The 16105-nt window shown below is 31.2% G+C and overlaps 1 protein-coding gene across 2 annotated transcripts; it reads left to right on the forward strand.

Annotated features, from left to right (window-relative positions):
* Positions 1 to 2762: 2762 nt before the first annotated feature.
* On the forward strand, positions 2763 to 14143 carry LOC115995345 (erlin-2-B-like). Of its 2 annotated transcripts, none has more exons than XM_031119868.1 (9): positions 2763 to 2768; positions 11858 to 11978; positions 12066 to 12133; positions 12215 to 12274; positions 12376 to 12534; positions 12963 to 13109; positions 13486 to 13700; positions 13789 to 13897; positions 13972 to 14139. In XM_031119868.1, the coding sequence occupies exons 1-9, from the start codon at positions 2766 to 2768 to the stop codon at positions 14053 to 14055; spliced, it is 966 nt and encodes a 321-aa protein (XP_030975728.1). In that variant the 5' UTR covers positions 2763 to 2765; the 3' UTR covers positions 14056 to 14139. The 2 variants fall into 2 exon arrangements, with proteins under 2 accessions (XP_030975728.1, XP_030975727.1); XM_031119867.1 differs by lacking the exon at positions 2763 to 2768 and adding an exon at positions 4586 to 4746 and having other exon boundaries at positions 13972 to 14143.
* Positions 14144 to 16105: the final 1962 nt, after the last annotated feature.

A 16105-nucleotide genomic window follows, 5' to 3' on the forward strand; every position in this document is an offset into this window, starting at 1 on the left:
TTCCAACATTATCCAAATTCAATGTTCTGTGGATTGCTGAGAAATTGCCCCTTGGACCTACCAAAAATTAATGGATGAAGTTGTTTAGTTGGAGCTACCAAAAATGGAAGTAATTGTATCTAGTCATTGGTCATTGCACTTTAATTTTTTTTTTTTTTTTTTTAAATATAATGAATGTGTTGTTACTCTCAAATAAATGATAATAATAATTAAAAAAAAAAAATACTCCTTTTTAATATACTGGGTAGGTTCTACTACAATTGTGTGTGTGTGTCTCTCTCTCTCTATATATATATATATATATATATATATCAATTGGATTTTAACTAAGAGATTCCTATGCTCTTATGATCATCAAATTAGTTATAATATCATATGTTGCAGCGCATGTTAGTCTAAGGGGGGCTGCATTGTAGAGTAGTGATTTTTAACCATTTCAGAAATAAATAAAATTATGGATTGCAGTGATTTTTAACCATGTCAAAAAAAAAAAATATATATGGATCCCGTGAGTTTGAAATATTTTTCTTTTTAATTATCTTATTTAATTCAGTTATATATAATTTTAAAACCCTAATTTATCTTCTAGGTATTATTGTATTTTTTTTCTCACTTTTAATAAATTAAGAATTTAGTAATAAATAAAAAAATCAATCCAAACACACACACACACACACAGAGATATCCCTTCATAACTTTTCCCTTAATTATTTATATTTCTATTATAACAGAAAATTATACATGAAGATTCCATCATGTTATTTTCCTTTATACAAAAAGTAAAAGGGTCTTTTTAATTATCTATTTGTTGGAGCAATAATAAAATGTTTTGAAAAGGAATAATTAATTCATGAGATGGAGTGTGGGTGAAAGAAAAGTGGGAAAGATGATCCTTCATTTGTTTTTGAATTGATTGACTTCATTTTATGATTAAAAAAAATTGTTAATTAGCAAATCTAATAAAAAACATAGTGTTATGTTTTGATAATAGAATAAATTTTAAATTACATAATTATCAAATAAAGAAATCTAAGGTTGAAATGCCTCATCTTCCAACCATCAAATTAAAAAATATTTTTAAAATTTGTATAATAAAATATATCATCTCCAAGGAAAGTAGAGAATAAACAGTGAAATTGATCGTATCAAGTTGTTATTGGGACCTTGGGAGTGAGGAGGGTCGAGAAAAATTCAAGAAGACAATGATAATGATGTGCAAATGAAGCATAAAACTAAATTAGTTCACGTTAACAGGTGGTCTAAGAAATCAGGTTAAATAATATTACATGTTCAATTATGAGTTTTTTTTTTTTTTTTTTTTTTTTTTTTTTTTTTTTTTTTTTTTTTGAGAAGCAGTTCAATTGTGAGTTAAAAACTTAAAATGGAAATATTTTAAAAGAGAAATAAAAATATAACGTTTCAATAAATTATTGATTGTTATGCTGTTATGAAAAATTCAAAGCGGTTTTATATAATTTTCTTGATATTTGTACTGTAAACCCTTAAGTGGAAGTAAGCAATATTTTACTTAAACTTAACAAAAAGGCATTAAAAAAGTACAGAAAGATATAATGCTGTAAACCCTTAAGTGGAAGTAAGCTATATTTTACTTAAAATTAACAAAAAGGCATTAAAAAAAGGTACAGAAAGATATAATGCTGTAAAGTTTGAAGTTTCAATAAAATATGCCATTTTCTTTTAAACTCTTTGGGTGGAAGTAAGGGCTACCTGTCCAATTATTCCAAAGTCTTTGATTATATAGCTGAAAATGGCTCCAATGGCTCTAAGTCTTTAACAATGATTCCTTGAATTGAAATGAAAAATGGAGTCAATAGAAAACTGCTGGAAAATAATTTACATAGGAATTTATTTCCCAATTGCCAGCTTGCAACATAAATTTCTCCATTATTTTCTCGAATGCTTTCTTCTTCTTTTTTTCACTGAATAGAAATGGATAGGGAGGGCGACTTGAGTTTTTTCCGAATGCTTTCATCATCCTCGCAATCAGGAAAAAATGTATTTGACTCTTTGAAATAAAAATTAATACATTTCATGGAAAATAAGTTTTATATTAACAGTATTATTATCCACATACACACCCAAAAAAAAAAAAAAAAGGTTCGTTTAACAGTGAAATTGGGATAGTACTTGCCTTATCATTCATCGCACGAAATTTCCCATTGTCAAACAGCTAGCAAGAAAGTTACTTAGTATGGTTGTAACTTGTAATGTCATTTACCAAAAAAAAGAGAAGTATGGTTGAAATATCAAAGTCATTTGCAGATTTGACAAAAAGTTAGGAATTTAATTTTTATTTTCAATAACGCCATTTTATCCTTAAAATTTGTGATTCATAAACACAGTGTAACGTATTTATATTTTAAGAGATGTTATGTTTACAATATTTTTACAACAAATCACAAGTGATTAGTTATTATTGGTTCAAATTTAAAACTAACACTAAGATTACCTTTTTGCCTTAACAATAACAACCAGTAACAACCTGCCACTTAGAATTCCTCCCGTGTTTTAGGCTAAATTATTAACCTAAAAAAAATGTTTAGACCCCAAAAAAAAAAAAAAAACCTATCAATACCATAAAAAATTCTATCGCATTCTGTACGCCAAAGAGAAAAGAAAATGAAACCTGCTTGACCGCATGGATTCAAATCAAATGAGACCCGTAACTCCACAACCTCCTCAAGGCGACGGCAGTGGTTTCTCTGCTATTCTCAGTCTTCTTATCCTTCATCGCCATCTTCGCCATGGTATTATATATCAAACTATCAACTCTTAACACAATATATAAATATTCCACCACCACCGCTTTGTTCATCATTGCACCCTCACCGGTCACCAATCCATCATAAACTACAACTTTATTAAAAAGAAAATAAATTCAATACATCCTAAGCCAAAACAAAATCAACCATACTGGATTTTTTTCTATTCATGTTACATAATTGTCAATATTTTTGGCATATTAAGCCAAGAGATGTATTGGATGATTTCCCTGTCATTTAATGTGGGAAATAAGTATACGTTTGAACTCTAACAGCTTGCTCCATGTCCCTCAATGACATTTTCAATAAACACTGCACTGGAGCTATGCCACCACCCTTAAAGCATCAATAACAATAAGTGAGTCACTCTCTACAGCCAAATCTCTAATGCTGACGTCCCAAGCAAAACTTACCCCTTCCTCTAACGCCTTTGCTTCAATCTACAAAGGGCCTAAATGGGCATACAGTTTCTTACTCAAAGCAACCTCCACCATACCTGTGTAATCAAGTATAACAGCTCCTACTCCAACAAACTCGTGAGTGGCGAAAGTTGCCCCATCTATGTTAAGCTTGAACCAAGGCTCAACCGAAAGTGACCAGTGCACTATGTCCTCGCCCGGATATTCTTAAGTTGGTGGTACTTGATTTGATGTTAAATATGCTTATTAATGAAGCATGCTTTATGTTTTTTTTTTTTTAGAAGGAGCATGCTTTATGCTTGTTGTTTAATAATTGAATTGATACTTCATCATTTACACTTCTAAAATCTCTGATTGTATCCATGTCAGACTAATAATTATTTTATGCATAGGATAAAGGGATCTATAATATTGTGAGAGCGTAGATATATATGTATATTTGATTTATAAGATACTTTATTGTGTTGGATACATGTCAAACACGGAAATGCTAAGAAAACTCCTACATTGGTCTTAGGAGGAAAATAATTTAATTTCATATTAAAAAAATTGATTTTAGACATGCTTTTAAAATTTTTGATAGTTTTTATTTATTTTGAAAACTAGAATTGAACATAAAATAAGTCTAGAAGGTACCTAGAGATATTAATTAAATTTTTTATTCCTAGCATTGTACGTATCGATCATGTCCTAATATTTCAGAAATTGTGACCCAAACAACCCTCCCAATCACCATCCTTACTTTTTATCAATGAGACATTCTTTACATCCTATTAAATATATGGACAAAATTTAGCTACAAAATTAGTTATAACTTAATGTTATAACCTTACTTAATAAAATAAATATTATTACATATTTTAAAAATCTAACCATTAAATTTCATGTTCTTTACGCTCTTAATACATATGTCAAATTTTGTATCAATCAAATATTATTTACTATACCATATGATTTATAAGTTTATATTTTGTGCATAATAAAATTAAACTATAAAAACTTACAATGTAAACAATTTATTGATACATAGTTATTGATCTTTAATTTTTTAGAAATTTTGTAAGTATAAAGAATATAAAAATAAGATGTAATCTAATAATAAATTTGTCAAAATTCACCTTCAATAAAAAAATATTGAATAAAGTCGTAATTTAAAATTACAATAAATTTTATCCTAAATATATTGAATCTAGATTATATAACCTACACGTACACACACATGTATGACGTGTGTGCGCTTGAGAATATGAGATAATCAAGATGACACGAAAACCTAGAATTGGTTGATTTCTGTCATGAGTCCACGTGGAAGTCATGCATGACACGAAAATAAAAGCTATAAAAGCACCAAGTTCCATTGGCATTCTCCACGGCAGACTTGACTGACACAGGCCTATTGCCAATAACCAGCCGCCATTATGGATACAAATCAACCGAGACCTGTAACTCCACAGCCTCCTCAAGGTGGTGGCAGCGGCGGCGGCGGCAGCGGTTTCTCTGCAATTCTCACAGTCTTCTTATCCTTCATCGCCATCTTTGCCATGGTACGTATTATATATCAAACTATATCAACTCTTAACACAATATAAAAATATTCTACCGCCACCGCTTTTGTTCTTCATCGCCATCTTCATTAATTATCATCACATTCTTTCTCATTGATTTCAATAGCGTGCGTTTGCTATAGCATCTGATCCCTCACATTTTCTGCATTATCGATTTGTTTTCTCCGGTAATGATATTCGGTAGTGTTTGGTTAAAATTCAATTCATCGTACTTTTGACAATAATATATATATATATATATATATATATATATATAATGAATCAAATTAGTGGAGTACTTTGTGCTTTTAGTCTGCTTTAATTAGTTTGGCCTCGTTGGATCTATGTTTTGTTTGATTTGATGTTAAATCTTACTTGTTAGCAAAGTTTGCTTTATGCTTGTTGTTTAATAATTTTATAATTGAATTGATTATTCATTATTGTATACTTCTAAGCAAAGAAACACATACTCCAAAATCTCTGACTGTGTTCGTGTCAGACCAATAATTACTTTATGCATAAGGGAAAGGGATCTACACTCTGTGAGATTGTATATACATATATTTGATTTATAAAATACCTTCTTGTGTTAGACATTTGTCAATTACAAACATGCCAATAAAAATGAAAACAATTTTGAATAAAAAATTATTCTTAGTTTAGATATGTTTTTAAAGATTTTGATACTTTTGCAAATTAGAATTAAACATAGACCATATCTAAAATATACCTAGAGATGTTAATTAATTACTGTATTCCCACTCGTTCTAATTTTTCAAGAATTGTTGTGTTGTTGTGTCCCATGTTATGTTAGAATCCATACTTCTTAGCTTCTTAGATTAATTTCCATCTTAGTTTGAATAATAGTTACAGGAAAGTACGTCGGGAGTATTGTATGATTGTAAAATACCTATTAAGTGAGGAAAAAAAATTATAACATTGCTATAGTACTACTAGTTATGCTCTATTATAGAATACCTAATAAAAAGATATCAAGCAGAATTGTAGCTTTAAACTATAACCAAGTTTGTTACCAAACTTTGTTTAAAAATTTTTATAGAAATTTATTTTCCAATTGCAAACTTGGAAGTTAGAGTGCCTTTGCCAAGCTTATTTATTTTTTGAGTTTTGCCTTTTGTTTTGGATTATTATTGTTATTTTTTTTCAAATAATCTAACTTAAACATTTTTACAATAAATTAGCATTAAATTTTTGTTACACATTTAACGTACATATTACTAAAAATAAAATATTTTAGTAAATTTAATGTAAATAAGCTGTTTTCAAACATACTCTTGGTCTCCTGTATCTCTCCAAATTCTTTTCATGATTTTATCTTCATAATCAGGAAAAAATTTTGTTCAATACCAAGTTTAGGAAGATTTTTCCAAAGAAAAAAAAGTTTGGCTCTTTCCAATAAGACTAATACATTTCGTAGGAAATATCACTGTTCATTTGGAAGTATTATTGGGTAATAATAATTATAAAAAAAAAAAAAAAAAAATTCATTTGGCTGTGAAATTGGAAATAGCACTTGCTTTATCAATCATCAAATTAAATGAAATTCCCGTTATCAAATAGCCAGCAAGGATTTTTTTTTTTTTTTTTTTTTATTATTATAAGCAAGAAGGATTAGTATGGTTGTAAAGTCAATATCATTTGGAAATTTTGAGAAAACGTACTAAGAATTTTATTTTTTATTTTCAGAAATGACATTTTAACCTTAAAATTCTTGATCCATAAACACATTAACATACCTATATAATCTTAAAATTTCTCTTTGTGATAGTATTTCTGATATTTTTAATTGAGATATTCAAAATTCAAATACTCCATCTTTTATTGCAACTATTGAATTATAAAAAAATAAAAATATTTAAAATTATATATATGGTACAAATAAAACAATTTGTATCATATATATATATATATATATATATATTATAAAATACGGTTCCTTTTGAAGTTAATTTCCCATTTAGATCAAGTGTTTTTGAAAATCTAGCATGTAATTCAAGGTTATCAAAGGATTAGAAGATTAAAAAAAAAAAAATGAACTAAACATAAATACCTACAAGTATTTTTTAGGATTATCCTTTTGAATGTAGAAGATTAGTCCACAATATTTTCTCAAGTTCCGAAGAAGAAGGTAACTTACTCATTTTCTTCCGTTGTAAGTTGTAACATTGCTATTGAACCATCCAAAATTAATTAGTTTCTGAAAGTTCTCTAGATATCAACATTAAAAAAAAAAATATCCCATTGATTAAATATTTGCAATCTTACTCTTATAGTGTGTAAAAATTTACAATCATATAGTTCCCACACATTGTGAGGAGAATAACCACACAACTATAAGAATGAAGACATGTATTTGTCTTATGCATTATATGTGTATATATATGCATGTTGCCAATGCCATGGAAACTGCATGGACATGCTGCCAAAGCCATGACAGCCCCATGCAACAGTAGAGTTAGGATTTCGGTTTAGAGGGGACAAAATTAAAAGATAATATTGAAAATAATAACAAAAAATTATTAATTTATACTAACAACAAAATAAATGATCAATGGTAAACAGCTATAAATGTCATACAAAAACTATAATAAATTGAAAACTCATACAAAAACTAAAATAAATTGAAAAAATAAATCAATTTGAAAATATTAGGAGTATACAACTTTACTTGTAAAGTTGTGTATACATGTCCTGTTGTGTTGATTGCTTTTAAAAATATAAGTTAAATTCAACTTTTTATCTATTTTTCAAAGTATTTAAAATTTGTGTTCATAATTAAAAAAAAAAAAAAAAAAAAAAAACCACAGTTTGAAACTAAAATGTCAAGAAATTGAAAAAAAAAAAGTGTAAAATATAGGACTATCAATTGAAGTTCAATAAAAAAATTATTAAAAAAAAAAAAATCCAAAATGAGGTGATTATTATTATTATTGTTGTTGTTGTTGTTGTTATTATTATTTTGCTAAATTTAAGTGCTAGCTTACCGCCAAGACAAGTGAAAGTGGTGTGTGTCTTTTTTGTTTAATTGTTTTGTCTTTTTTTTTTTCTTTTTCTGCTTTGTGCGTCAGGTAAGCAGTAAGCTTTGTCATTTTCACCTTATTTAAGCTGGGACAGGAACTTAAGGGTAAAGCATTTAAGAGATTACTAACAATAATACATATATATGACATATTTTAGAAGGAGCCATGCCTCACTCCTTGCTCAGCCCCTTGATCCATATACATACATATAATTTTTTTTTTTTTTTTTTTTAGAATACTAAGTATTTTTAACACACACACATAGGGAGAGGGGAGAAATTTTTTTAAAGAAATTTGCAGTGATATATATTCAAAAAGTATTTTTGAACCAACGAAATTTCCATATCAAGAAAATTCCATTAAATACTCAGTAGTATATATCTTCTCAAAAATAAATAAATAGTTGTGTGTATATATATATATATATATATATATATATATCTCTTATGCCCAATACACACCCACATGTTATGAGGGGATCGAATAGACACAGGTTTAAAAATGAAGACAACATGTTATGTGTGTGTGTCTATTTCATCCCTATAACATGTGGGTATGTATTGGGCATAATATATATATATATATATATATATATATGAAAAAGATTGGTGTCCCTTCCATAAAAAAAAAAAGAAAAAGAAAAAAAAAAAGTGGAGTCCCAGTGTCTTTCGATCCAAGAGACATTCTTAATACCCTACGAACCAATAATGTGCAATATATTGAATCTAAATTCTAAAACCTCCAAGTGCGTTAGGTTTAACTAATAAGCCTATCACTCGAACGAGGTGTTTGGTTCGCTGTGATGTTATATTACACCATAATATTACATTATTGTAATTTTATATTAATGTAATCTCAATACAAGAGATTAAAGAGATATGATATATTTTGTAATTTTAGATTATAATAATGTTAGAAAAAATAAAATAAAACAAAAACTTTAATATGATATCATCGTAGTGTGCATCATATCAAGGGCACATTACAGCGAACCAAACGCTCTCAAATAGTCCCGATGACTCATAGTCCACGCGGAGGTCGCACATACAATTTCCCTCCAACAGGACAAAAAAATGAAAAATTCCTGTCACACTTCACGCTCACACGAACCTCCCCGAAGAAATAGAAGATAGAAAGCACCAAATTCCTTTGGCATTCCCCACGGTAGACATGAAAACGGAAGTTGCGTGAGGCCTTACCTCACAGATTGACTGACTCTGACTGACACTGTCCAATAACCAACCGCCATTATGGATACACATCAACTGAGACCCGCAACTCCACAGCCTCCTCAAGGCAGCGGTGGCGGTGGTTTTTCTGCAATTCTCACAATCTTCCTATCCTTCATCGCAATATTTGCCATGGTATTATATATCAAATTATATCTATCAACTGTCGCCGCTTTGTTTTTCATCACCATCTTCAACATTATTTTATTCTCTCATCGATTTCAATAGCCTTTGCTTTAGCATCTGATTGCTCACATTATCTGTTTTATTATGTGTTTGAGATTTATTTCTCTATGATCCTTATTTCAATCTTCATTTATCTTAAAGGTACATTGATTTCGGCATTTTCTTTAATTCTGCAATACGTATTGTTTCAATGTCGATTCGTTTTCTCCAGTAATCACATTCGGCAGTGTTTGGCTAATTTCAATATTCGGCTGACTTTTAACAATAAAAGTAATAACTATAATGAATCAAATTGCTGGAGCACTTTTGTGCTTTTTAGTTTGCTTTAATTGATTCGTTGTAAAATATGGCTTGATAGCAAAGCATTCTTGTTGTTTAATCATTGAATTGATGCTTCATCATGTATACTTCTAAGTGAAGAAACATATATGCTCCAAAATCTCTGACTGTGTCCATGTCAGACCAATAATTATTTTATGCACAAAATAAAAAGGGATCTACACACTGTGAAAGTATAGATATACACATATTCGATTCATAAGATACCATTTTGTTTTGGACGCATGTCAAATACGGACATGGCTAGAAAACTCTTACATTGGTGTTAGGAGGAAAAAAAAAATTCGTATTAAAAAAATTATTTTGATTTAGATATGTTTTTAAAGATTTTGATAACTGTTATTTGTTTTGAAAACTAGAATTAATCATAGACTATGTCCACAATATACCTAGAGATATTAATTAATTACTGTATTTCTACATGTTCTAATTTTTCAAGAATTGTTGTGTTGTTGTGTCCCATGTTATATATGTCAGTATCCATGCTTCTTAGCTTCCTAGATTAGTTTCTATCTTAGATTAAATAATAGTTATATGGATGTGCGTGGGGAGTATTGTGTGATTGTAGAATACCTATTAGTTAGAAAGAAAACTATAAGATTGCTATACTACTAGTTATGTTCTATGGTACCAATGTTGGTCTATTAATAAGCATATATTTATAAAATGAGTGTAGCTAAAATGAGAATGTTAAGATGGATAAGTGGAAATACATGGAAAGATGGGCTCTAAAATGAAGAAATCTGCATAAAGATAGGGTTAGCCCCTATTGATGAAAATATGAGGAAGAGTCAATTGAGATGGTTTAATCATGTTCAGAGAAGAGCAATTAATGCATAGTAAGAAAGTGAGTTGATCTAAGTTGAGGGGAAAAAAAAGTAGAAGAAGACATAAAATTACATTAGTAGAAATAATAAAAAATGAATTATTAATTAAAGAAATAACAGAGAGTATGACTTCATATAGAATAGAATGGAGGAAAATTTGTAGCCAACTCCAAAAATTTGGGATTAAGGCCAGTTGTTGTTAGTTTAAATCATAGTTCAATGAATCTTTTATTATTATTCATAAAATCCGTGTCGCTATTATAATCAATGTCTTGGCATTGTAAATTTCTTCAATAACATCTCAAGATCTGTAATATGTGATTTATAATTCATCAAATTGTTTTGGTATGAAAATGTGACTCAAGATTATTTCTAGTATTTGTTTCCCTTTATGGTGATGGTAGTTGTTGTTTTGTGTGGGCTTGCATTTTTTCAAGTCAGGTTCAACATGCATCAATATTCTCATTGAAAGATTACAACAGAGGTGCATAATAATGAATAATAGCCTATAGCTTCTAGTAGAAATGCTTCAATGGTGTTCCATTACAAATAAAAATGCTCTATCCCATTCATAGTCTTCCACTTTATGCTCCACTAACTGCAGTATGTCACACATCTGATTTTTTTTCTTTCCCCATTTATAAAAGTGGATTACTATATAAGAAGAAAAAGGGACATGTGGTTGATTACGAATGATGGAGTATTAAATAGAACATAGTAAGAGTAAGACAAAGGACTTTTATTTTGTCCATTTCACCTTGCATTACAAACTGTGGTTCTAATGCCTATTGTCATTTAATTATTAACATTTTTTGAAAACAATTTAAAAGGAATTTACATTGTGGAATCGAGTATGCACTAGGGATGGTAGTGTTATTTCTAAATTACTCTATTTGTAATTGTGTTGCCTGAATGTTTTTGGGCATGTTTGCAAACCACAAAGCTGGTTTAGTTTGATACAAGCTGAACCAAAAATGAGAGTAGTTCAAGTGAAGTTGTTTTATTCATCAGTTTGTCTAGATTCAAAACCAGTTTTAGTTAACATGCAGCTTATGAAAATGCCAAATTTGCATGCATGTAAAAACACCAAAATTTAAAATTTTGACTTGGAGGGCATGTTTTTGAAAGAACCACTTTGAAGATATGGGAATGTATTTAGTTCCCACTTTGAATTAGTCTTTTGATCAAAGGAGTTACCAAACTAAAATCAATCAAAACTTGTCATGTTGTTCTTGGCAGGCTGGCCTGGTTTTATGATTTGCTACACTCCTTTACTTATTAGTAATTGCAGCTGCCAGGGAGGCATACCCGAAAAAGGAAAATAGTGGATTAGTGTTTTTTTTTTTTAATGGAGTGACTATATAATTTTCTTATTAAATGCTAGTTTGTTTAAAATTTCAGATTTATTATGAATTTCAGACACTGGAATAAGTGTTCATATCATTTTATTTGAGTTTGAAAATATCTGACATGAATATAAATTTTACAGATAGTGATTCCTTCATCATCAACTATTAGGAATGGTTTTTCCATTCTGCACCAAGTCCCAGAAGGCCATGTTGGGGTTTACTGGAGAGGAGGTGCCCTTCTAAAGACGATTACCGATCCAGGTTTGACTATGGTCCTTTCTTTATGATTTTCATTCAGTAGTTGCTTTCCTAGAACTTATGAAATTTCTGCATGCACTTAATTTTCAGGTTTTCATCTGAAGCTGCCTTTTATAACCCATTATGAGCCTGTTCAAGTAACCCTTCAGACAGATCAGGTAAAATTTGATGTTATGAAAATTGAGGAATTTCATCTTGTCAGTCTAATGCTCAAATCCTTCCTGTGAGTATAATTGCAGGTGAGGGATATTCCTTGTGGTACCAAAGGAGGTGTAATGATTAACTTTGAGAAGATAGAGGTACAGCTACGAGATGTTGCTCTTTATTAACATTATGGTTTACAAGTAGTCAAAGGTTTGAAATGCTCAGCTTATATGCGCTGATTTTAATGCATTTTCAGGTTGTTAACCGGCTTCACAAGGACTATGTGCATGACACTCTGCTGAACTATGGGGTGCAGTATGACAATACATGGATATATGACAAAATTCATCACGAGATCAATCAGTTTTGCAGCTCTCACTCTCTTCAGCAAGTCTACATTGATGTTTTTGATCAAGTATGGATGCTAAAGAAAACATACCCTTTAAAGCCATAAATGAAAATATTTTGGGAGCTTCCAATTTAGCTTTACAGTATAAGAAGTTTTCCAAGAGCTGTTTAGAGTAGTGTGCTTTTCTTCTTCTGCTTTAGTAGTTTAATCTGACAGATTGTTTAAGCATATTGAAATCTTAACTTAAAAGTTGAACAATTTTATCCCTCCTCAAGAAAATCCCAGCAAGTAGTGTTGTGTTAACTTCCAAGGATTATTTGTCTTCGGGAATCTATGTTGGTGTTAAGTTGCCAGCATTATTAAGAATCTCCTTATAAAACTATACTTCATATAGTTGTGTAACATCATGGCACCGTGTGCTAGTGTAGGGGTAATCAAATCCTTTTCTATTTATTTATTTCATGTTATATTGACAAAGCATTTAACTCTCACAGATTGATGAAAAGATGAAAGATGCTCTCCAGGGTGACTGCACACGTTATGCTCCAGGAATTGAAATCATTAGTGTTCGTGTTACAAAGCCAAAAATCCCAGAAAGCATAAGACGCAATTTTGAACAGATGGAAGAGGAACGCACTAAGGTTCAGTTTCTTTTTCCTGAATATGAGAGAAGGTCCTTTTACTTTCTTTTATTTTCCTCTGTTAGTCAAGCAAAGCAAATAGACACACACACACTCGCACACAATATGATTCTTGATATGCAGATTCTTTCCGAATTAAATGTGCTTTTAATGTATGTTTATTATTTCAAATTATGGCTGAACATTGAGTTTACCCTTTAAACCAGTTACCCTTGGTCCTTTGAGCTTTTTTCACTTATATCCAAACTTTGTACATGCATGTGTTTGCACCCACACCCAGTCAATTAAAAACATATTGGATAATTTATTATATAGTAAGCCTTTGAAGTTAATAGAGTGCATCATTCTATGTTTTATGTTGATGTTACTTTGTTAGGTCTTAATTGCTATTGAGAAACAGAGAGTTGTTGAGAAAGAGGCAGAGACAAATAAGAAAATGGCTATCAGTGAAGCTGAGAAGGTTGCAAATGTGAGCAAGATCCTTATGGAACAGAAGTTGATGGAAAAGGATAGTGTCAGGAAGCAGCAAGAAATTGAGAACCAGATATACATGGCTCGGGAAAAGAGTTTGGCCGATGCAGATTTCTACCGGTGAAAGCTTCATTCACTTTTCAGTTTAAAAGATATGAGTACGGTATTATAGAAATGACTAATAATATTGCTCTCCCTACATTTCTAGTTTACTGAAGGAAGCTGAAGCAAACAAGTTGAAGCTGACACCGCAATTTCTTGAGCTTAAATTCATCGAGGCCATAGCTGATAATACAAAAATTTTCTTTGGGGAAAAGGTCTTTCCCTCTCTCTTGTGTGTGTGTGTGTGTGTGTGTGTGTGCAGGCTTTACTTAATAGTTCTTTCTTGCAGATACCTAATATGTTTCTGGATCAGAGGCTGCTTGGGAACTTCCTGCAACAGTTATCTAGGAATGTGTCTGAAGAGGAGAAATGAACTGCTTAATTTTTTTTTATCAACATGTTGTAATACCTAGGTGATATAGAAAGTAAATGTTGGTTGAGGCCTTAGAAGGTGTTTCATTTGACACCTTTATAGGTTTTTTTTTTTTTTTTTTGGAATGGAATGTAACTGTTGGTTGAGGCCTTCAGAAGGTGTTTCATTTGAACAAAATTTTTGTGAAGTCTGCCAATTTTTTGGCTTTTATAGGTGTGTCATTCAATGAGTTATATACAAAAACAACAAAGACTTAATTCCAAAATTCTAGAGTTGGCTTTGAATCCTCAACAGATATGTTAGGATTGGCCACCTGTATTCTTTTCCTCCATTCTACTCTATCAAAAGTCATACTCTTTGCTACTTTTGGGATTGACATGCCTTTTGTATTTATTTTTTAATACTTTTACTAATTAATTTTGGCTTTCCTCTATTTTTTTCTTTTTCTTTTTCTTTTTTTGGGTTCCCTCAACTTGGATCAACTCACTCTTTTTTACCGGGGCATTAGTCACACTCCTCTGAACGTGACGAAACCATTTTAAGCAACTCTCCTTGTATATAAAAGCTTGAAACATTTTACAGGTTGATGCACAATCTTTTACCTCCAGATTCAATTAACAATATCTTTGGTCACTGTTGTCAATATGATTGTTATTCACATCTGTTATGGGTAGAGTTTGGATTTACAATAGATAGTTTGTTTGATTTTAATATACCTGTGGAAGATAAAGAATTTGGTAAAGAGTACACAATTTGTTTTACAATGAACATCGTGACTTTCTAGTTGCTTTTGGGGATTATGTAAAACTGTGTAAAACAATTTGTTCGCAACAAGTTTAACCATTTGGTAAATTTGCACCTTAAAACAAAAGGAGAGCTGTTGAATTTTGGTTCTATTTTGATATAACACGCTGCAATATTATATTCTTGACATTGCTGGATCATTATGCATGGAAAACAGTCCAATGAAATGATGGAATGTTTATTTATGATTACTACTAAAATGATCTTGCTCCAGCATACTAACCTCACATTAGAAATTGAAGTTGCAGAGAAGTGGTTGCTCGTTTCAGTGAGGTTTTTTCTCTGAAAACCTCTTCTTATCTTGTAGCACTGCCGTTCCTTTTTCTAAGGAGTAATCGTCCCTGCGAATAACACTGTTATTTTAAGGCGTGCTGGGTTTTTTCTTCTGGGTTATAGGGAAACACCTCTCTTCTCCCCTCCCTCTTTCATCTTTTCGAATCCAATATGGATGATTTATCAAACCAGTGGAAATCCCTCTCACTATCAGAGAAGGAAGGTCTTGGCTTGGCTTTGAAGTCTGACCAAGCCACCATAGAATTTTCTATGGTGGCTTGTTTCCTAACGAAGCGCCCTATTAACCTGAACGCCATCACAAATACCTTTAACCCCTTATGAAGAACAAAAATAGGGTTTAGAATGAAGTTCATTGGCAACCATCTTATTCTTTTTTCTTTTGACTCCAAAGAAGACGTCGACAGAATCCTAGCAGCAAAGCCTTGGAGCTTTGATAAGCACATCATGGTGGTTTCGAGATATGATAACGCGGCAGTTGTTAATAGCTCGGACATGACCACTGTGCCATTTTAGGTGCAGGTACACAACATCCCATTATGCTTCAGAAACAGAGAAGTGGTTGAACAGATTTGCGAGGCAATGGGCACTGTCGTACAACCGGAGACCCCGAACGAGTGCGATGGAGGTAGTTTTATTCGTGTACGTGTGGCTCAAATATCTCCCTTCCCCTATGTTGTGATAGGCTTCTCACCCTTGAAAATATTAAGGATCATTGGGTCTCTTTCAGGTATGAACGCCTCCCAAATGTGTGCTACTGGTGCGGATGCCTCACCCACCCTAATAAGGATTGTGAAAAATGGATTGAGAGTGAGGGATCACTAAGTAAGGAGGATCAACATTCCGGCCCCTGGTTGAGAGCTGCACCTTTCACGACTTCTAGAAAGGTATTCCTCTCAGTTCTGGGCTTTTACACCCATAAGAAAGTTGGAAAACATGGTCTGAACCAGACCAA

This window comes from Quercus lobata, chromosome 6 (assembly GCF_001633185.2).
Source record: "Quercus lobata isolate SW786 chromosome 6, ValleyOak3.0 Primary Assembly, whole genome shotgun sequence".
Classification (NCBI taxonomy): domain Eukaryota; kingdom Viridiplantae; phylum Streptophyta; class Magnoliopsida; order Fagales; family Fagaceae; genus Quercus; species Quercus lobata.